At 41.5% G+C, this 21,490-nt stretch overlaps 1 protein-coding gene across 8 annotated transcripts in view; it reads right to left on the bottom strand.

The window, feature by feature from the left end:
- Window positions 1–21,490, bottom strand: part of CRYBG3 (crystallin beta-gamma domain containing 3) — a 91,739-nt gene that overhangs the window by 2,101 nt on the left and 68,148 nt on the right. For 5 of the 8 annotated variants that reach the window (XM_074812392.1, XM_074812402.1, XM_074812412.1 and 2 more), the window contains 7 exons: window positions 21,171–21,203; window positions 17,145–17,254; window positions 16,486–16,612; window positions 8,054–8,193; window positions 4,521–4,644; window positions 2,094–2,252; window positions 1,333–1,492 (listed from right to left, as the gene is read on the bottom strand). In XM_074812392.1, coding sequence (XP_074668493.1) covers window positions 1,333–1,492; window positions 2,094–2,252; window positions 4,521–4,644; window positions 8,054–8,193; window positions 16,486–16,612; window positions 17,145–17,254; window positions 21,171–21,203 — 853 coding nt within the window. Of the gene's footprint in view, window positions 1–1,332; window positions 1,493–2,093; window positions 2,253–4,520; window positions 4,645–8,053; window positions 8,194–16,485; window positions 16,613–17,144; window positions 17,255–21,170; window positions 21,204–21,490 lie in introns of those variants that run through there. The other 3 variants (XR_012621622.1, XR_012621625.1, XR_012621624.1) reach the window with 3 other exon arrangements.

The following is a 21,490-nucleotide window of genomic DNA, read 5'->3' as shown; positions in this document are numbered from 1 at the left end:
AGGGGGCTGGTGTCTCCCGCTCTCTGCCTCTGTATGTTTCTCTCCTCCAAACTGTCACCCGTCAGCTTAGGCCCTGAGGAGCTCTGTGAGTTAGGAAGCAGAGTAAACCACAAACCTCACTCCTCAAAGGTACCTTTGTGCTCAGAAATGACACCTCTAAAGAGATTTTGCTTTTGGCAGATACTGAGGTCCCGCTGTGTGTCTGGATTTTTAAGGCACACATAGCTATAGTAGAAATACACAGACTCACAGATACATGTGAGATTACTTGGTGTGGCATATCCATTTCAGCCACAACCTTAAGAAGTCCTTAAAATAATGTTTCTCTCCCTTGAATACATGTAGCAGAGAAATGACAGTACATTTTTTATCATTATATCATAAATAAAAATCCACTAAAAGAAAGAAATAAGTGCTCTAAAGAGCTATCAAGAGGTATCTTGCCCCCCCCAGCCTTCAACATTATATTTTGCAGTAACTGAGGCAGCACAGCTCTCTGGTACTCTTAAGAGTTGCCATCAGTATCACAAGTTGCATTTAATGGCTTTGTAGTAACTATGAATTAGTCATGGTGATTAAACTCCTTAGTTCTGGAAGCCAGGAATGCTCTATTATTTCAACATCACGGGGCTGAGAATTAATTATCAGCAAGTTTGAGCTGCAGAGGTCAGATGAGCTGCAGAGGTCAGCCAGCAGGACATTCACTGAAAAGGCTGGTGACTTCACCTGGGGCACGTGCCCTCACCCTGGTCTGGAAGCCCTGCAGGGGCGTTAGGCTGTCACCCTCAGAAGGTGACAGACCCCCAGCCTTGCAACCAGCCGCTGCAGTCCCGGCCCCACGTCCTTCCCCTTGGGATAAAACCCTAGAGGCCAGCAGCAGGGCTTGAACAAATTACGTGCGTGCGAGGAACAGGCATTCTCCCGTGAGGTGGTTCTGCCATGATGGATAATTAGAAGGGACAGGACTTGAGCAATGCCAATTTTAACCAGCCTGAAAAAATTAGGAGTGAGCACTTTTCTCTTTGAGTCATATCTATTCCATGGTTACTTTTTCTTCACCATTTTGTCTTCTGTAACTTGCATTTCTTGCCATCAGCCCTACTGAACTCCCTCAGGTTGAATAGTTGACTTGATCTGAGATCAGAAGTGTAAGGTTCCTGCCTGCCCTTTTCTTTCTTGTCCCGCTGTCAAGCAAGTGGACATACACTTAACAGGAAAGACAGGATTCAGTATTTAACCATAAGTACAAAAAGAGCTGGAATATGGCAATTAACTTCAATCAAAAATGCACTTAGAACATGTGAGGTTTTAGTAGTTTGTTTATCAAAATACCTTTAATATCAAGCACCAGTTGTTCGCTGAGGTATGAACTGATGGTTCCATCCTCATTGAGCCTCCACTTTTGCCGGTCCTTCCCATGTTCTGCCCAGAGAGCGACTTTGGCCCCAGGCACATCTCTGCCTCCAATGACATCCAGACAGGCATTGTTAGCCTAGGAAACAAGAAGAGAAATGAGATCCAGGCCACAAAGCCTCGGTTTTGTGTCTGACTTACTTTTGTGTCAGGCACCGAGCATATTGCAGGCATTGTGCCAGAGCTGGGAACAAGCCTGGCAGGCAAGCTAGGAACAGATTATTCAGCAGCTGACCAGCTGCTTATCAAAGGGGGTGGTCTTTTCCTTCAGGTGTTTCTTATGTTAAATAATTATCTTTTTATATTAATAACAGACTACCAAGGGCAGAATTAATTCAAAATCACTTACTTTCTTCACATACTACTTTTCAGAGAAACTCTTAACTCTTTAGAGGTAATGAACTTAAACTTGTGACTTTAGACAAAACCAGGTTTCTACTTCCAGGAACAATCAGTCCCATTAGACAGATGCGAAAAGTAGTTCAACTTGCCAAAGCAGACAGACTTCATCGGTCTATACAAAGGAGGAGGATGTAGGTTGTAAGAGTTTTGGTTTAAGACGCATGGGAGAGGCCAAAAGCTATCTGGGTGTTAACACTAGCCTACGGTAAAAGCAGGAAGCGAAGGTGAGAGGAGAGCGGGTGACAGAGTCCGCCCACCTCCAGCTTCCTGAAACTCACCTTGGATTTGAAGAGTCCACGACAGTAGTGCCAGATCTGGGTATTCTTGCCATTGTATGGAGACGTGCACACTGATGTTGCTCTTATATCTGCTAGGCTTCCAGCAACTGTCAAATATTTACCTTGGGCTCTGTTCTTCACTCTGAGGCACACTGCTGGCTGAAATAGTGGGAAGGAAGACAGTTAGAACACAGAAATTAAGAAAGTTGATGTGAGAATGCCTCCCCTCCATCTTATATCAGTTTTCTAAAGTATATGTGCCATTTCCAGTTTCAGATGAGGGTGTTCAATAATTTTTTTGTTGGAAACAAATGTGCATGTAAAGCAGCAGTGTTTTTCACAGGCAGATAGACAGCTGTAAGCAACAATGGCAGATAGGTCTTTTTAAAAAAATGTATTTATGTCTATAGAACTAATTCCTGGGATATACAAATATCTCTAGTTCAGCACGTTTCCCTCATTCCAAGGTCAGTAAAGGGGCTGTAATCCACAAACTTTTTATTCTCAGGACACAAAACTTACTGAGTTACATACCCAGCAACTTCAGCTCCCATTAACTGGAATGCATGGCAAAAAAGTTACACCACTGCTTTTGAACAGACATGGAAATCAGGGTACTGGCTTGGCATCACTGTTTACTCAGTTTACTCAAGAAATAAGGAGATTTTGTAGAGGTTGAGCTTTTGCTCTGTTACTTACTGATTTTGGCACAAATAGAGATCAGTGAGTTATAATGGGTAGCTCTGCTGGAACGCCAACTCAAGCATAGTTTTTTTTCCGGGAGCTTTGAATCTCCTTTTTTTCCATATTACAACACACCCTAAGGTACAGACAAAAAAGCCTCTCCCCCACCAAGCATCCATAAACTAATGTGTACTAGTATAGTGTATAGTTATTCTTTACAAGGAAGGGATTGTTTTATGGTCACAGCGAAATTTTTGTGTCTCATTTTGCATGAGTTTCAAATGGTTTGCTTTTTCTTGCACTATCTCTTGCACTGGCAGACTTGACTGTTTTTGTAATCTGTAATGGAACCAGAGAGAAGACAAATGAACTGGTGCAGGTTTGTAGTATTACTCCAGTCTCAGAAAAATGACCATATGCCCACAGAAGTGTCAAGCACAGGTAGCTAACTGCATAAACTCAAGGAAGCCCTCAGTTTGCAAGGTTTAAACCAAAACCAAGGAAAAAAAAAGGTCACACAAACACCAGATGCCACATAAAAAAAATAATCACACAAACCTCAGAAGCTGGTGTAGGACTTATAACACTACTTACTGTGGCAGTGTGAAAAAGGATGCCATGAAATACAAAAGCTCTTCAGACTGCTGGCTGAAGAGAGAATTCTGTTTTTAAGATCAGCACAAATAATTTTCATTATTATTATTTGCAAAAACAGAGCCAAAATGGGATCCTTTGGTAGTTACCACTTCCAAAGAATTTCAAGAAACTGTAACTTCTTGGAATAACAAATCATTGGGAGGAAAAAAACCAAACCCCTAACTCCTTTACTTTTCAGGGAGGCGGGGCAGATAATGCATAACTAATGCTAAAGATTATTTCTGTTCACTGTGACACTTCCCCAGTTGAATCTGATGTTTAAAAATAAAGCAGCATTTGTCATGAAGTGGAAACAAGTTGTCCTGTGAGCAGCAGAGCTAACAAAACCTCTTTTCCAGTGGAGTTACTGCTCACGTTCCGGGCCAGCCTCCCCTGTTCTTTCCTCTGCCCGGGCGTTGCCCTCCCACCGCTGGGTGGCTGGGCATGCAGCAACATCTGCTTTCACTGGTTTGGAGCTTATGTGTGTCACTGATGACCTGATGTGGAAAGGCACAGAAGCAGAATTGTACCTGCTTTTCCTTGAGTGAGGGGCATTTATCTCAGTCTTGCTTCTCTATTTACCTTTCACGGAGCTCCTAAGAACTTTGTGGTTTTGAGACCTGAATCTTTGAATGAGATTGCAATTGGCATTACTTGGGGTGAGGCAGAGAGGGGAAACCTGGACTGCATAAGCTTTGCTTCTTTTGGAAATCCAGGCTACTGCACAATAAAATTTGCTTTTGCTTCCATTTGTGTTAATTATGAAACAAGCCAATGTAGAATTGGTTTTCTCATTATTATTGTTACATGGCAAAAGTGTAAAAATAGAGCATATACAGAACATGCTAATGAGCCATTCGGAAAACCAAAACTTGGCTCCAAGAAACTAGGAATTATTTCCCTTTAGAAGCCTAATATAGATCTCAGTAACTGCCACTAGAGGAATTTTCTGCTTCAGTAATCTTTCAGTAGGTCCTTCTGGCTGTCATCATTTGGCATGATTTAAGAAGTACAATGCACACTGTTATACCTAGTGGTAGAGCTGATACTGGAGTACTAATCCCTGTCCAAAAAGAAAAATATTGTCCTCATACAGTCGTACAGTACCTGCTTCATAGGACGAAGGGAGCCAATTACTTTCCAGCCACTGTGTTCATTCCAGTTTGAAATCTCACCTGGCTCCAGCAGAATCTGCTTTCCTAAAAAATTACATCCCTCGTATGCAATCCACCTGGATATAGAAAACAGAACATGAAAGACCACACGTTAACCACAGCTAAATGAAACTACAGGCTTGTGCTCAGGACTATGCTCTTCAAAGCCCCCAAACCTCTCCACAGCACTGCTAGTATCAAACCTCTATTACCGTGCCACAAAACGCCATCCACTTCAGTGGTTTAACTGTTTTCTGTCTAAATTATGACCTGTTTTCCACTTGCCTGCCTGAAACTTGCAAACTCCACTCACCACCCTCTACCCCCAATTTTTTCCCCCAAATATGAGAACCTCTGCATGAACCCAGAGGGGAATAATGCAGGTTTCAGTAGGAAACAAGGAAGCCACACTAGGTGTCTGGTTGCACAGATTAATTATGAGAGGATCTTGTCCAATGTTTTCTTTTGTTACACTTAAAGTTTTTTATAGCTATTTTTTATAGCTATTCTAATTGTCTGAAAACACATACAAAATATTTACTCCAAAACCTATACGTTGCTGTAACAGACTTCCCTATAGTGAATATATCTGAGCCATGGATACAGCTGAATCCTTTATTAACACAGAGTTAAAGCACCAGTGGCACATACAAGTCTCTTGTTATGTAGGCATCTGCTCAGTAAATACTGTGTTGTTGCTGACAAAGGCAGCCTCAGGATCACAGATTGGTTTTGTTTATATCAATAGGACACTGTTGTGCAGACAGTGAATCCTAAATGCTTGACTCATTAACTCATCTGAACACAAAGCAAATACACTTACCTGTTTTACAGGTCAGCTATCAAGAACACGAGGGATGGCTGCTCTCTAAGCCAGTGAGAAAACATCCACAAACGGTGCTCACAGCACCTGTAATTTACTTTTCCCCACTGCATGTAATTTGGAGAAACCGACAGCCAGCCTTGCTCAGGCCTCCACGGAGGCTAAAGTGTGCCAATTGTGAACTGCCTCGTAATGAGGCTTATCACCATTTCTTCAAATTAAGTCCCATACCTCCTGACTAACAGGTATTTGGAGAAGCCTGACCACCCCTGTCTGTTCCTTACACTCCTAAGACATTCCTGACTTTTTTCTTGCGATGCTTTCCGTCAAGTCCCTGAGAATTCACAGTTAACATTGTTCTCGGGGCACTGAACAGTCTCATTTAAATGCAGTTTCAAAGCAGACATTTATAGGAAACCGAGAGGGGAAAGACTGTTACAGTAATGACCATGTGAAGCCAAGTTAGGCTTCCAGCATTCAGCGACACAGACAAAACTCATCTCGGCTCTCACGCAGACCAGCAGCCTCTGCTGTGCCATCCTTCCCACGCTTGGAGTACCTCAGCCCTCAGCCCCCTTGGCCGAGCTACAGTCCAGGCTCGTGCCATTTCTCACTGAGGTGGTCAGCTGGCTCTGGAAGGATCCGTGTAACCAAGCCTGGCAGCAAGATGCCATCGAAATATTTACCTAAATCTTTGTTATTTGTCTGAAGCTGACAGTAGGCTTTGGGGCAAGGAGCTGAAAAACCTCTGATTTGGAGGTTCCTGAACTCTTGATCACAGATAAGGAAAACGAACCCTCTAGGACATCTCACAATCACCTGCTACCCTCAACCTTTAGGCTGCCTATCTGCAGTGTGGGATGGGGATGGGCTGTGGAGATCTGGTTTCTAGGGAGCATCACCAGGAGCTCAGGGAAAGCCCAACCATTCTGCCCTGGCCCTTCCCAGAGACAGGGAAGCAGCTAACCTGGCTTGGATACTGAGAAATGAACGGGAAGACAGAGAAGGGGCTGGGCTGTTGCACTCACTCTCCCATGCTTTTCTGCTGTGTGGTCCCAAAGCCATCCCCCTTCCTTTACAGCCAACTGCACCGGCAAAGTGATTTCATTCCAGTTCCACGCCCCTGATGAGAGGGCAGGGAAAGTTCATAAAGAGACTTTCCCTACCAGGACACACTTTAGACTCTAACACCTCCACAGAGGCATGAAGGTTTGCACTCCCACCAGAAATAAGTCAGGTGTTCCTCTCAAAGAAGGCCCTTCCTCCTTGAAACTAGCACAGAGCACAGGGAATGCACATATACTGTTCTCAGCCTCCAATCGCAGCTGCCTGCCCCTCTCACCCGGGGCATCACAAGACAACAGCTGCAGATGACCACTCTATATTTTCAGCAAGGGTTCAGGATGAAAGTGGCACAGATGTTAGAGACTAGAGTTTATAGTGAATTAGCAAAGCTCTGTGGGGAAGCTTATATTCACTATGGGCCTGCAGCTAAAGTCAACAGCTACTGGCTGCTCTTAAAGAAACGGAGGTTCAATCCTTAACCAACCTTTCAAGAAAACACTTGTGTGAAATTCCTGAAAGAAAACAGTCCAAGGTGCTCTGGAGCATCAGCTACGTTAGGCTTAGCCTTTGTACCAACCTCGAAAATTCAGGAGCGTTCAGCAGTGTCATCACAAATATCCACAGAGGGGTTTTGACTTCTAGGTGGTAACAGACTTGATTCATCATAAGAATCACAACAGCTAGACCTAAGCCATGAACAGCGTACACTAATTCCTTGCCCAATTAGTTCAAATTTTGTGTGGTTTTGTGTCATCCCGCAAGATCTCTCAAGAAAATTAGAGCCTTGTCTATGTGAAAAAGGTGGGGAAAAGGTTAAAAATAAGCACAGGAAATGTGTGTCACATTAGAAGAACAGCAGTTTCCAGTCAGTCTCAGTTGCCAGACAAGACTCTGCAAGTTATTTGTTGCTGCTGTGGATGTGGAGGCTGAAAACCTGACCAAGCCAGAATACTTGGGAGTTTCTCCAAAAGGTGAAAGGGGGAAATACAGAAGAGGTTAGAAGGTCACTTCTGCAGATGTAAAATGGTTTTCACAGAAGACCCTGGGTGTGTATTCACACTCATGGAGGGGGGGTTAAACTAATAACAGAAGCAAATTACTGTTCCAGCTGTCAGATCTGTCCTGAGCTTCTCTCAGAAGTTGCTGCCTCTTTGGCAGCCGATCAGCACGTCGAACTTCACTGAACCACCACAGTGGGTTAAGTTAAATCACTGCAGTTTATAGTTGGTATTTTACAGCCAGTTAATAAAGGCAGTCCAAGTTTACTCTACCTGTCTTTGTAAGTCAGCAATCAAAATTTATTTACTTTTGGTTCTGGGCTTGAACAACAGGCTCTATTGTTTGTTACTGTATAGGGATAAAAGGACGATTCTTACAGCGGGAAATACACCCTCTGCCCAGAGTTTTTGTTCATTTTGGGTCCTGATACAAAATGAGGGTCTAGCATTCAGCCGCATTTTAGGATTTTATATTGTCTCAAAATGAAAGTTAGAATGTAAAACACATCTTATGAAAAAAGGCAGTAATCAGGAGAAAAGACATGCTCAGTACTAGCTCCTATAATGCAAAACTGACAAGAATATTTCTTCCATACTTACAATCCACTTCTCACCCATACAGACTGAGTGTAAAAATGAAGGTCCTCGTTCAAAACAGAATTGATGGGTTCACTGAAGTGCAGCTCTCTGCCCTTGCAGCATTCTAGAGCAAACAGACTGATGGAGGGCTCAGCAAAAACCTGGAAGGGAAGGAGATAAAAAAAAAAAAAGCAAAGTTTTACTAGGAATAGTCTTAACTTCAGTTGTTAGGCATGATGCACACATCTGCCCACCTCAGTTTAATTTCCACATGCTTTTGGGTTAGATCATGCTCCCTCAGCAAATGTAACAGCAAGGAAAAAAAACGTACATCCACCAACAAAGCACACAGAGCTGAAACATACTGCATTTATCAGGGGCCTTGTCATCAGAGTATGGTGTCCCATTGACACAGGCCAGATACAGTGAGCTGCTTTGAGATGCAGAGGCCTCTGTTTGCAAAATCTCTTTTTGATCCAGTTCATACCATCAGGGCCTTGACTCCTTTTCATAAATCCAGTTTATTTATTTATTGATGGAACAGGTTACAGCAGCAGTTTTCAGGGTGATCTGCAGGTTGCATCGAAAGTAGTGAGGCAAATCACAAGTCTATTGTCCATAGACTTTGATTAGCACTGGTTCATTGGAAAAATCTCAGGGATCTACCAAAAACTGTAAAAGGTTAAAAACGTCAGAACATTCCTGTTTTTCTTCTGACAATCTTAAAGAAATAGCATAATTAGTAACCCCTTCAATTTCATGTAGAATTGAAACAGTTTTCATTTAATGTCCTTTTCTACAGTTGAGAGATGGCCTATAAAAGCAAACGAAAAGATCAGTTTGCACAAATATATGGTACAGCTGTAAGATCAGCAGAAAAGCACAGAGGGAACAGATTTCAAATACACAAAGTCTGTGCCTTAGTACATGGAACACCTGTACAATTTTTCAGCATTTTTAACCCAAAACCATAAAGGAAGTATTGTAACCAAAATCATAACCACTTGTAATTTATATCTTGATACAGCTGGTGAAGGAAGAGGGAATAAGTCTGAATAACTGCTTCAATTGGCAGCCTCTCCAGGGAAGTCATCTTGTTCTTAGGAGATGTTACCCTGAGATAGCTGGCCCAGGCAAAAGGTAGGATTTCTTTTGCAGCGAAGACATGGCCTCAGGTGAAATGAATGAAACAGAATCTTGCATTAAAGTTGACACAGGCACTGAGTAATTAAGAGCATTTAACTTTCATGTTTGCAGAGGCACATGGAGTGTAGTGAAGTGTCTCTGAAGAGCTCAGTGGTGATTCAGGACTTACGAATTTACTGGCACTGACTCAGTGCACTTGGTATGTAGCCGGTTGTTCAAATCCTGCCTCAGAGAAATTGCTTTCCTCTGCCAACCAGTGCAGGGACAATGTAAGTCATGCAACACTGCGTGGACAGGGAGTTTGCTGAGACATTTAAAGAAGAGCCTGGGATCATCCACCCGGACAGATTTTTAAAGTCCACTGCACTCCTAAAAAAATTAACGTTACAAACCAGAAAGAGATTAAAACCCATAACGTTTTTAATTTGGAATGTCAGTTCTTCCCACCTGCTTTCTGCTGGATGAGGTGGGTCAAATTTATGGTGCGTGTCTAAAGGCTTGCTTTGAAATCTAGGCCAGAATACCTAGTGCAGGCAGCTACTTCTCAGATTGCTTTGTTCAGCAAGGCAACATCATCACACTCCAGTTTGCAAGAGCCTACTCCCTTGGCACTGGCTTTCACCTGAGTGGAAAGCAGAAGCCATGTCCAGAACCGGTCCAACAGGGAAAATTTTCACAAGTGCATTAGTAAGCATGGGAAAGGCCATTTGGCATCCTTGTTGTTAGACATTGTTACCAAAGCCTAAAATCCATCCTGCTGTTGCAATATGCAATATGTTAAGAGACAGGGATACTCTACTAGATGGACCCATCATCTGATCCAGCATATCCATTTATATACCAAGAATCAGAACAGCAAATTGGTGAAGTCAAATAAAATGACTCTAGCTCTCACGTGGTTGAGACTGTTTGAACTCAGTGGGCCTGAGAAAGCCCTGTCCGGTTGTGCAGAGTCCCAGCACGCAGCAGACATTGCATCTATGACAGACACACACAACCGATCACAAGGACTGATACCACCTTCGCAGCGAGACCTCAGAAGGACTCCGCTGGAACAGACGTGAAGCACAGAAAAAGAAAACATGCTGCTGTCTCAAGCACTGAAGCTCATATTTCCATAACCATATATAGAGCAATGAGCTGATTACTCACTTTCTATACACCGTTTTACACCAACAGCTGGCAGCAGTGACTTGGCCTGGCTTTTTTCTCTGATTTTGTTTTCATAGCTCCATGGAAACTACCAACAGTAAAAAACAAGGTTTTGAGGCTATGCTGTTACGCTTACTATAGAGGCATCTTGCTCCCACCCTTCCTTGCAGAATGCTGAGGTGCACCTTCACCCATTTTCAGGCTGAACAGTCATCACCGATAGGTAAGTGTGAGACTGACAGGATCAGCTTTCTTTACCAAGGCTCAATTCTGACAGGCCAGGGAGGAACTGGGCTCTCCGAGAGCCAGAGGAAGGGCAACCAGGCAGAGAATACAAGAGGGGACAACCTCAGATTGTGGCACTGCTTTAGATAGACCCCAGTCCCTGATTTTGAAAGGTGACATCTACATTTACCCACAGCGGTCAAGTCATTGCCCTGTCTAGGTCAGGATTACCTTAGCTTCCTTGCATAGTTATTTCAAGGAAAATACCTGAAATGCCATCCTTTGGGGAAAGCCTGCCAACTGCAAGATTGAGAAAGCGCTAAAGAATTACTTAACCTGATCTTTGTGTGCTAAGGAACTAACTGCCTCGCTTAAACCAGCACCAATAAAGTTTCAAGAGGTTTTGCTCATCCTGTTTTATAATGCCAGTGTCCAGGGAGAAACTTGAAGAGATTTACTACTTCAAGAGGCCGGTGATTAAGGAAGGCTTTATTTACACAGTATTTCAAGATATAAGCAGCCTTGTGACCCGTTAAATGCAGTGATATTCTTTGCTTAACAGGTGTGGTAGCCTGTGGCTAACACAGCAGGCAATGCCATGAAAATGACACAGCTTTTTTTCCTCCCCATGGTGTGATTTCAGAGGCTGAAATGGAAATCAATACACTAAAAATCTCTTGCACAGTTCAACTCAGCTCAGACTTTCTCCTCAATGACTTCTGCCTCTAACAGCGAGAAGCTGGACACCACAAACTATTCACAATTCAGAACAGAATTTTATACTTTACCAGTTCAGAAAAAAATGCAACGCATGCCTGACGTGTTTGATACCAAAGATCAGTGCAAGATAAACTTCCTTTCAAATGCCTTTTGATTGCAGTGCAAACCCGCTTGACCCACTGAAAAGCCCTAGTGTACAGACACAAGGCAGCTAACCAAAAGGTGCTACCACTGAAAACCAAGTGCACAAGTGAATTTGCACACATGCTTATAATAAAATCAAGTATAGTTTTAGCTATGGATAACATACAGATAAGTTTTCATTACGAATTGTGTGAAAATTATTACTAATAAAGCCCTTTTGGGAAGGGCTCACCCCAGAACATCTTTTTCCTTGCACCTTTTTTTGCAAACTTAGATTTTGCAAACTTTGATGGGAAAACCTAGTAAAGCCAAAGAAAGAAATCCACAGGGCTGGACTAAAGCACGACTGTACCTAGGCATGGCAAGGGTTGGTACATTTCCCCACTTTGTGTCCCCGCTGACCTGTTGTTATCCAAACAGTATTTGCCAGAGCCTTAACTACAGGAGGCTCCACAGCTGTATTACAACATCCTTGGAAAAATCTTTACTCTTCAGTCTTGGCTAACTCATCCTTTACAACTGCCTTTACTGAAGCTGTGCTTGCCTGGCCACTCCCTTTGGTGTGGGCAGGCTGCCTGGCTGAGGGAGAGGAACATGGTGCTGGACAACAGTAACGCCCACGGTCCAGTCCCAGCTACACAAAACGACTCATTGCCTGGCCCTGGGAAACACCAATTAATTTCTGTATCAGATTTTATTATTTGCCTCACAAGAATGCTGGGCAGATTAGTTAACACCTGTATTTAACTTAAGAAAAGACAATCTATATAGAAATACAGGAATCATCACTACCCATCAGACCAAGAATAAGGAACGCCTCAAAGGAAAAAGAAAGAGGAAAAAAAAAAAAAAGAAAAGTATTGCACAACTTACAACCCAGATCTCATTTTTGTTTTTAGAAACTATGAGTCTGGTTTAGCTTTAGAAATGAAGTTAATATTTTAGAAGGAGAACTAATTGCTTACTGCAACAATCCTGGATACTCTTGTCCATGTAAGTCACACCACATATTACAGGGAGTGTGACAAAACAACATGCCTGAGAAAAGGCTACACTAGAGCTGAACTCCCCATTGTAAGAACATCTTGTAAGGGTCTCTATCCCAAAAGATTACACTTGTCAAGCAACAAACGCTGGACAACTGCCCCAGTAAGCAACCATGGTCCTATAAATGGCCCAGCTGACTTCACCTGCTCTCTCGCCGCCAGGCAGGTGGCCCACGCTTTCCTTTTCATGAATTCATGGCAATACAAAAGGCAAAGCCTTGGCAATGCGGGCATGGAAACCTGCACCTCTGCAGCAAATGCAGCCACCCTTAACCTATGCTATGCTTTTACCTGCCTGCAGAATGGCTGTTAACAATACCAGCAAATTTCATCAACAAGCTTTTCTTAAAGAATGCTTTGGGATTTTTATATGAGAGAAGACGAGAGGCAAGTTACATTAGTTCCAGTGTTCCTACCACTACTAAATACACGTGTACCCTTCTAATGTTAAGTGGGCTTCCAAAGTGTGCAACTGCCTGTTCACTTAAAGAAATACTTTCCTGTGAAATATACTTTTTAGCATGTTTTTCCCTGCTTATGAAATAGTACATGAAAAAGACTCATTGGTCTTTCAGAAGCACTCCCCTTTTTGGAAGGGAAGGGGCCACGTAACACATTGCTATTCAATATGCACTCTAGATTTACCAGTTCAGAAAAAAATGCAACACGCTCCTGAAGTGTTTGATATTAAAGAAAGATCAGCACAAGATGAACTTCCTTTCAAACGCCTTTTGTTTGCAGTGCAAGGCTTAGGTGCTTGACCCGCTGAAAACCAATAGTGTGCAGAGACAAGGAAGCTAACCAAAAGGTGCTACAAGCAAACTAGATTTCTGGCAATTTTCAAACTAAAAACTCAAGAGTTTAACTTTCCTGAAAAAAAAAATTCCTTATTTTTTTCATTTAGAACATTTGCTATGTTTGCTTGCATCAAAGCTGCATTTTCCAGAGAACAAACTATTCCCTCAAATCCTTTCATATCTTCAATTGGTTGATCTATTTTCAAAAAAATCACTCAAGGCTTTGCAGAAGCCGTGTTATATAGATTAGGGTGTTAATGTTGCCTTAGTCACAAAAATCCCACTGTCACCTTACAGTGTTGTTCTGTCAGGTCACAAGAGCACACCCATGCCATGAAGGAGTACTACAAGTACATAACTTCAGTCCTCAAATTCTCCTTCCAAAATGGAGAGCCCAGAAATCTTGCAGCAGCTGACAACATCCAAAAAGCCCCTCAAAACTGTTACAGATTTTAAGTGAAAACTCAAAGTTACGCTGAAGGTACTGCTACGTGCAATAGCAAAACCACTGCTAGATGTTCCTTTTAGTTACCAGAACAGATAGGCACAGAAAGGGCATCTTGATTCAGGGTCAGATGCAGAAATCGCTGTGGATGCCCAGCCAAGCTGCACACCCCACAGGTGTCAGTGGCCTGTGCCAACTGCTATGTTTCACAGCTACTTTGTAGTTAGACCCCCACAAAGAATCTATATTCTTACATACATCCTGCAGATAAAGCCTCAGAGTTGGGACTTCACTCAGCTGTACAACATTAAGGTAACATATAGTTAATTACCATTACAATCTTGCAAATTAGAAAGGGAATACCCAGATCCCGTGTCCCTATTTCCTCCAGCAGATGTGTTCTCCTATCCCAAAGGACTGGCTGAAACAATCTACTTCTCAAATATATAGCTGGACCACACCAACACCAGCCAGTGGACTTGGACTGTTTTCAAAGGCTGGTAATAAGCTAGTCTTCCGGGTCCTTTGTACTGCTAAAAGTGTATTGTCCCCTCTGTCAATGCCACACATGGGCCTCTACTTCTACTCAACATCTGGGATGCAGAAACCTCCTACACTGAAGCAATACATGGCTCCCCCCCGTGTAAAAGTCCTTCCAACAGTTACGCTTGCAGCAAATACCTCTCACTTAGAGGAGAGCTGGAGACAGTGCACATTCAGGGCTTGGTGGCAGGGTTAAACACTCTCCCTCTTACACGTGAGCTATCAAGATACACACCTTAGGTCTGAAATTGGGGCTGGTATTTAAAGCTGAACAATGGAAGAGGTTCCCAGTGTCACAACTGAATTCAATAAAGCTGTACAACAATTCCACTTGGGAATATGCTTGCTGCTCTCTTGAATGAGCTAACAGAAATCTTTTGTAATAAAAAGGGCTCCGTTCCAAGAACAGTGCACTGCGGACAATGCACAGAATTAACTACGGCCGTTTCTGACCACTGACCAAGCTCACTGCTGTGTGCTTAACATCACGTCTGTACCACACAATGCCCCTGAGCACTGTCCCGTGTGATTAGCATACACAATGTGTTAGGAGCCGATGAGGCCATTTCTATTTGTAAAACAGGTGTGGTTCAACAGGATTTTATGCTGTTTAGTGCCTTGATTTTGTGGAATACAAGGGCTCCTATTTGCAAGAAAGGAACTGAACTAAGAGATGCAAGCCACTTACAAAGTACAGGAAGATGTGTGTAAGCTTCCCACACGCAGCCTGCCAAACACACTTCTCCCAGGGCTTGGCCCTCAGTAATCAAGGGCTGCCAGTACCTTCCTACTAGGCCAAGCTGCACAGTTACTCCCCTCTGAGATTACAGGCCAGGGAATTTGGATGAGACCTACCATTTCATGTCAAAACTTCACTCTGATTTAGCAGAGCAGAGTCCAAGAGCCTAACGTGAAAAGGAGATCTTTAATCTGAAAACCAGGCTCTCAGCAGGTGGGAGGCTATAGCTCCACTGAAGTCACTGTATCTACATAACCTAGTGAAAAGACCAGCTCTCAAACTTGAGTGGCACATCCTTTCCACCATGCCAATGGCTTTTGGTGTTTGGGGTTTTTTGTTTTGATTTTTAAAAATCTGTTCACAAATAGAAAAAAGGACTTTAATACTCAAAGAAAAATAAACTGAGTAATCTTTAAAGTCTAGTTTCGTAAGAGTTACATTGAAGGGCACACATCACATAGACTGTGTGTGCGATCAGGGAAGGAGGAAGAGTTTTAGAGAAGTTGGTCAGTAATAGGAAGGAGTAGGCAGAGCAGCCACTTGCTTCTCTTTTAATGACAGTGTTATGGCCAGCTTATCTTTATGCTCTTGCATAGGAGCGTCCTGAGATATGGGACAAAGGCACAGACATAACAGCAAGACTCCAGAGGCATATGCCCTGTGTGTAGGATTACAACAGGGTCCAAAAAGCTGTATGTATCTTGTACTGGATAGTACAATGCATTCCTGTCCAACCCCTGGCCATAGAGGACCTCGTATCTCACCTCACTGCTACAGTAGGTCACTTGACTGCAAGATGTGTGCTTGGGTAGCACAGCCAACGTGACCCTAAAGTCACATGAAGACTCTATGCATGTGCAATAAGTACTTGTCCTCTATCTCAGAAGTCAGTAAGAGACAGGATGGCCACGTGAGCTTTGGACTGGACTATCTGATGTGTCACACACAGCTCACAGGCCACATGCATAGTATATTATACCACTTTATTGACCCATGATTTGAGAAGACATTAGGAGGTGAAAACCTTTTTTATATTTCTGTAAAACAGTCAGTAAATTAAACAGCATTACCTTGTAATTTCAATTTTCATGTCTTCTGTGTGTACTTTGCGTTAAGCCTGAGCCTTGGCCGTAGGCCTAATAAAAGCCCTGTATGCTTAGACAGTGTGACAAAACCAATGTCTCACTGTGTACTAAGCTTACTGAGTTGTAGTATAAAGACCAGTCAGAAAAACACCAATCAATGCAACTCGTACAAAAGAGAGAAACTTTGAGCCCAGAACATCCAAGAGCGTGTGCCTGCAAGCGACCGCATTCATGCATGCACGCAGCCTGGCTTGCTCCTAACCCCAAAAATCCCATAAGCCAAGAAAACAAACTTCACTCTTCTCCCTGAGTGGGAGTTTAATGCAAGCATTTGCTTCAGACATCTGACTAGGAAAAGAGTTCCAAAACATGACTTTTTTTTTTTTTTTTTTTTTTCAATAAAGTCCTTACGTATTGAATAGGCTTGAGGGATTTGATTGTAGCAGTCGGGCAGCCACAGGAACTGAGGTCAACATAGAGGCCTTCTTCCAGCACACAGTGATTGTCAGTGATTTCCCCTTGGTAATACAGGAGCCAACTACAAGAATAATGTAAGAAAAAAGATTAGCTGTTCTAGCTGCTTATTAACAGTAAGGTTTTTTTCAAGATTTAATATTTGCTAAGGAAGTAAGGAATTAAAAATTGGTTTGTTCTTGTTAAGTTTATGAGTAAGGTGACTTGAAAGGTTATGTGACAAAGCAACCAAAGCAGCAAAGTCAAATCACGTGGTACAAAAATCTCAGTTCCAGAGTCAAACGACGCGAGTGGAATGCAGACGCTTCTACTGTACCAAGTTCTCTAAATCTGGAATAAATTCTAAGAGCATTAAAAAAAAAAAATAAAGAAATCACAGTAACTGTGCAAACTTCCCACAGGGAAAGCAAAATGCATACTACCCAAACCAGTGAACAGGATGACAGTTACTGAGATGCATTGCAAGACAAAGCGTCTAAGACATAATGGAATAAGATGGGCATGTGTTATGCACTTTCAGCTGTCTGAAATTTAGTCATGTTTAAAAAAAAAAGTTTCACATTACTTAAAATGATGGCATGTAAAACAACACTTACCATCCCCGAAGAACCTTAAAAGAACATGGTATGAATGATGTAAAATCAGAAACTTCTGCTGTGAAATCTATACATGCTCCTTGGAAATGTGTATTACTGAAAGCTCTGAGCTACAAGAACAAAACAAAACAAAACCAATGACTAGAAGGAAAACGAACTCATTATCATTAATGTAAACAGAGATAGCTGTGGTCTTACAGAAGCATCCATTCAATTCACAAAGATACAATAAATAAAATGAAGTCTCATTTAAGAAATTTTTTACATTTCTACACCTGCTTTATTTTTAGAAAGATTGAGTGTTTTATCTTCTCTGGCCCCAGTACAGGATGCTTCCCAGTGATGCTAAAGCAGTGGTATCAAGCATAAGTTCAACTGCAGCAGGAGAGAGCCCAGAGAAAAAGAGAAGGCTAGGACTCAAGGATATTATCTTCCATCCAAAGTACCCTGAACTGCAGCTAACTCTTGCTACAGTTCAGCAGTCCAGTGCTCAAAACAGGGCGGGGAGGCATTGGTCAAAAGATACAAGGCTACTGTTGACAAAATGCCTTGAAATCTTCTGTGACCACAGTGATCGCAGGTAGTTTCTCATTTAAGAACTAGCAGGTGAATTTCTGGGGGAACTAGGTACAGCCTGGTAGATGCACCATGAAATTCTGAAGTTCAGCTAAGCTGGTTTTATATGTCACAGTGAAGAACTTCAAGCCACATTGAACCATATGCCACCAGTAAGTTGTGATCAATTCACCCTGGAAAAGCAATAAGGTTGGAAGTGTTGTAATAAAAGAAAAAAATTTTAAAAAAGGAAAAAATGTAGTATGATATAGCCTATGATGTGTAGCAAAATCACCTATAATTCTGTACCCTTGGGCTGCCACTGTGTAACTGAGGTGAATTTCACTTTAAAGCCTGAAAGAGAGGCTGGAAAAGAATGAAAAATTTAACTGTATCAAGAGAACAGCTTGTACTCTGTAATGGAAGAAAAACACGATGGCTGTTGCAAGAGCTACTTCCCCCTTGATGCCCCAAATTGGCCTAGCTTCCTGCCAAAGAAAAGAAATCAAATGCTTTTGCCAGGACAGAGCAAGAAGGCCAACACAAGTATGAGCAAAGGGTTTTATGGAAAAGCTATGTTTTTAACAGAAATGAATATGTTTCCTATTAGAAAGAACAAGAAAGGCTTAACGTGGCCTTGCATACCGTAACTGCAAATTGGAGAACACAAATCAGCTACAATATAACGTATAAAGTGTAACTGATTTTTCTGTAAATATAATTGCACTGCTATGTCACAAAGCATCTATTTAAGCTGTAATTACATAGTATTTTCTACCCACTTATCTCAAAGCTCTTTTATAAGGGAATATATGTACACACAGTCTTTCTTTCATAGGCCAGATGCTATGCAAGGCTTTTAGAGAAGTCTATAGCTCATTTTTATATAGATTATACCTCATAATTAATGATGGTCTTAATTTGACAAATGCTGGGGTGAAATATGGATTCCTCAGTGAAAACACTGCACACCTGCAGTCAGTCTCAAACTGCAGTTACCTCTACTTTGTCAGGGTTTGACATTACTATACAAGCTTTTGCTTCCTAAAAAGTCAATGGACACTATGTTGAAAATGCAAATACAAGTTATCACAGCAATTATCTCTGCTTCCTAAATCATCTGTACAAGTCAGCTGCTATTAAAAGAGGCTTTGTTCTTGCTGAGCAAAACCAAGTTTTATTTTTAATAAATAAAATGAATGGCTTTTTAGACTTAGTGATTTCAGGCATTCTTACATTATGTGTACTTTATTAGGGAGCCTGACAAAAGGAAAAGGTCAGGGGAGCTCCTGAGAGATTTAAGAAAATTTAGTTGCTTTTCAATTTCTGATGAGCAACTCAAAACAGAAGTGAAAAAAGAGACACACTCTTGTAGACAGTAAAAACAGTTCTCTTAGCCCAGACACATTTATTAAAGGTGGGAGAATGTATAATCATTCAAAATAACTAGTATATGACTTATACAAGGGTCAAACATTAGGCTGCTTAAGAATTGGCCAGCTCATACACACCCATGCTTTGAAGTTCCAAACTAAGGACACTGTTGCATACATGGAAAATTTATTTTACTCCAAATGGGAAATTTGTCATATTTATCCAAAAGACTGTCCTTTACTTATCCTAACTGATTAAATGTTCTCCCATTAAAAACTAACTCAAAACATTTCCCCTCCTAAAAGAACTGTAGCAATGAGCGATGTTCTTCCTTCCCTAGCTTTAGGGCAGAATCTTATGAAAGTCAGGATTGTTGTAACTCAGGATAGTATTTTTTAAAAACAGCGTTAAGACTGCTATTAGAGAACCCAACAGGCAAAACACAAACTAGTACATGCCAGTATTTAAAGGTGACTGTGCACAGACACACACAGAGATTTCTGAAACTTCAAAGGTTTCAATTGACCTTGAAGGTCTGCAAAACTGGATTAAAGCACACAAAGAATAGTTTTTGGGAGATTCCAAAAAGTACAAGAGTAGAAGATGAAGAGAAAATGACTTTCAACTGTTTGGATCCCATCGGTTTCATCCGAGTTGGTTATTTTATTTGGTATCATTCACCAATGCCTTGCTGTGAATGTACTTGCAAGTCTTTGATTTGGTCAGAAACTGCCACATGAATAGGTCCAGCAGGAAATCAGTGTTTAAGACTAAAATAATACACCAATTATGTCTTCAGACAGGAAACATTTCCTGTAGTCCTGGGTTAATCATAAAATTGTAGAACTACAACTACTTGGATAAAAAGAAGGGTGCGGTCAACCTGCTAAGTAACACAATGTATGTATTTCCCATGCGCTTACGGCTATTATACCCATCCAAGCAAGCAAAAGCAAAATTGTGTCCAGATGACAAAATACTTGTTTTCTCAGACAGAACCATTGAGCTCTAAAGTCTCTTTTGTCTGAAAAAATGTTATGCTTCTTGAAATAAAGTTTTCAAAATTTGCTTAATTAAGAGCATGTTGAGAGAGAGAGCAATATAACTACTTAGATCATCACCCATGCAAGCAGCACATTCCAGGACAGAAAAAAAGAAATCAAACAACTAATGCAGAAAGGGAGGAGAGCCCTGCTGGGACAGAACATTACAGGAGATACAGATCATCCTTGGTGATGAGCACAAACACATAAGAGAAGGTTTTTAGTTTTGAATGATATGACAGAGGCACATTAATGGAACATAACCTTGTAAGGTAACGACCCAAAAGTGCTAAATTAACTTGTTCTTGAGCCTAGAAGTGCATTAGAGGGACCACTTTCTCTTCGATAGTTGTCACCAAGTCAGACATGACTTTCAGGGCAACAGTTAGAATGTATCATAGAAGAGATTTATCACAGATTTGTTGTAATCAGGATGTGTTCAGTTAACATTATACGTTACTGTGCGGAAAAGGGAAGCACGGAGCAAGTGGTGCCTGCTGCTAGAGGAGCAGCTATACATCACTGAGAGACTATGTAAAGCAGAGCTATGATCATCCAAGAATGAAAAACCCAACTTTCCCTGTTGAGGCATCTGCAGATTTGAAGAGTGCAGTTCAATTTTCTGCAGTTGATACTTTCTTCTTCGCCTCACACATGAATGAGATAGTGACAAACCAGATATAATGCAAAACAATGGAAAGAATATATGACACAAAGAGATGGATAAACGCATGTGATAGCGAGTTTCCAGAAACAGGAAGGAAAGAAGAGGAAAATAAATAGCTTCAGACCCAAAGTCACTCAAAACCTACTGAACTGCTTGCATTTTTGAGGACAGAATACTAAAAGATATGAGCTGGAATAAAGCAAAGAGTCGAACATTAGCAAACTTAACCTTTATACATCTACTAGTTTCCTCCATCAATGCTCTGCTGTATGGAGATGATAACACTGAGATATCACCTGAAGTAACAAAGCAAGGCATTCAACATTACCTGTATTTAATTATTAAGTGTAGTTTAGAACTAGAGACTGTTATATAATGTCAACATACCAAATGTGGAGGTTCATTCGTTCCAAGTGGTTCCTGCAATAATAAATATATATACATGCATATAAATAAATTTAATTACAATCCATTTCCTAGAAGACATGTCATGTTCCTGAAATTTGTTAATTATGAACTCAAGAGCAGAGAAAAAACACACTCTTGGCACACTTTTCCTCAGCCTCTACCATGAGCTGCCTATAAGCTCACGACTACCTACTTGCCTGTTCAGTCCCTTTCCACACAGAGAACTTGTATCAGCATTGATTAGTTCATATAATGTGGATGAAAGCCCATGTAAATGTCTCTGTATTTATTTTTGAGTC

This window comes from Strix aluco, chromosome 2 (assembly GCF_031877795.1).
Source record: "Strix aluco isolate bStrAlu1 chromosome 2, bStrAlu1.hap1, whole genome shotgun sequence".
Taxonomy (NCBI): Eukaryota; Metazoa; Chordata; class Aves; order Strigiformes; family Strigidae; genus Strix; species Strix aluco.
The sequence above is the reverse complement of the archived record's forward strand: the minus strand, read 5'-3'. Positions and strand labels throughout refer to the sequence as shown.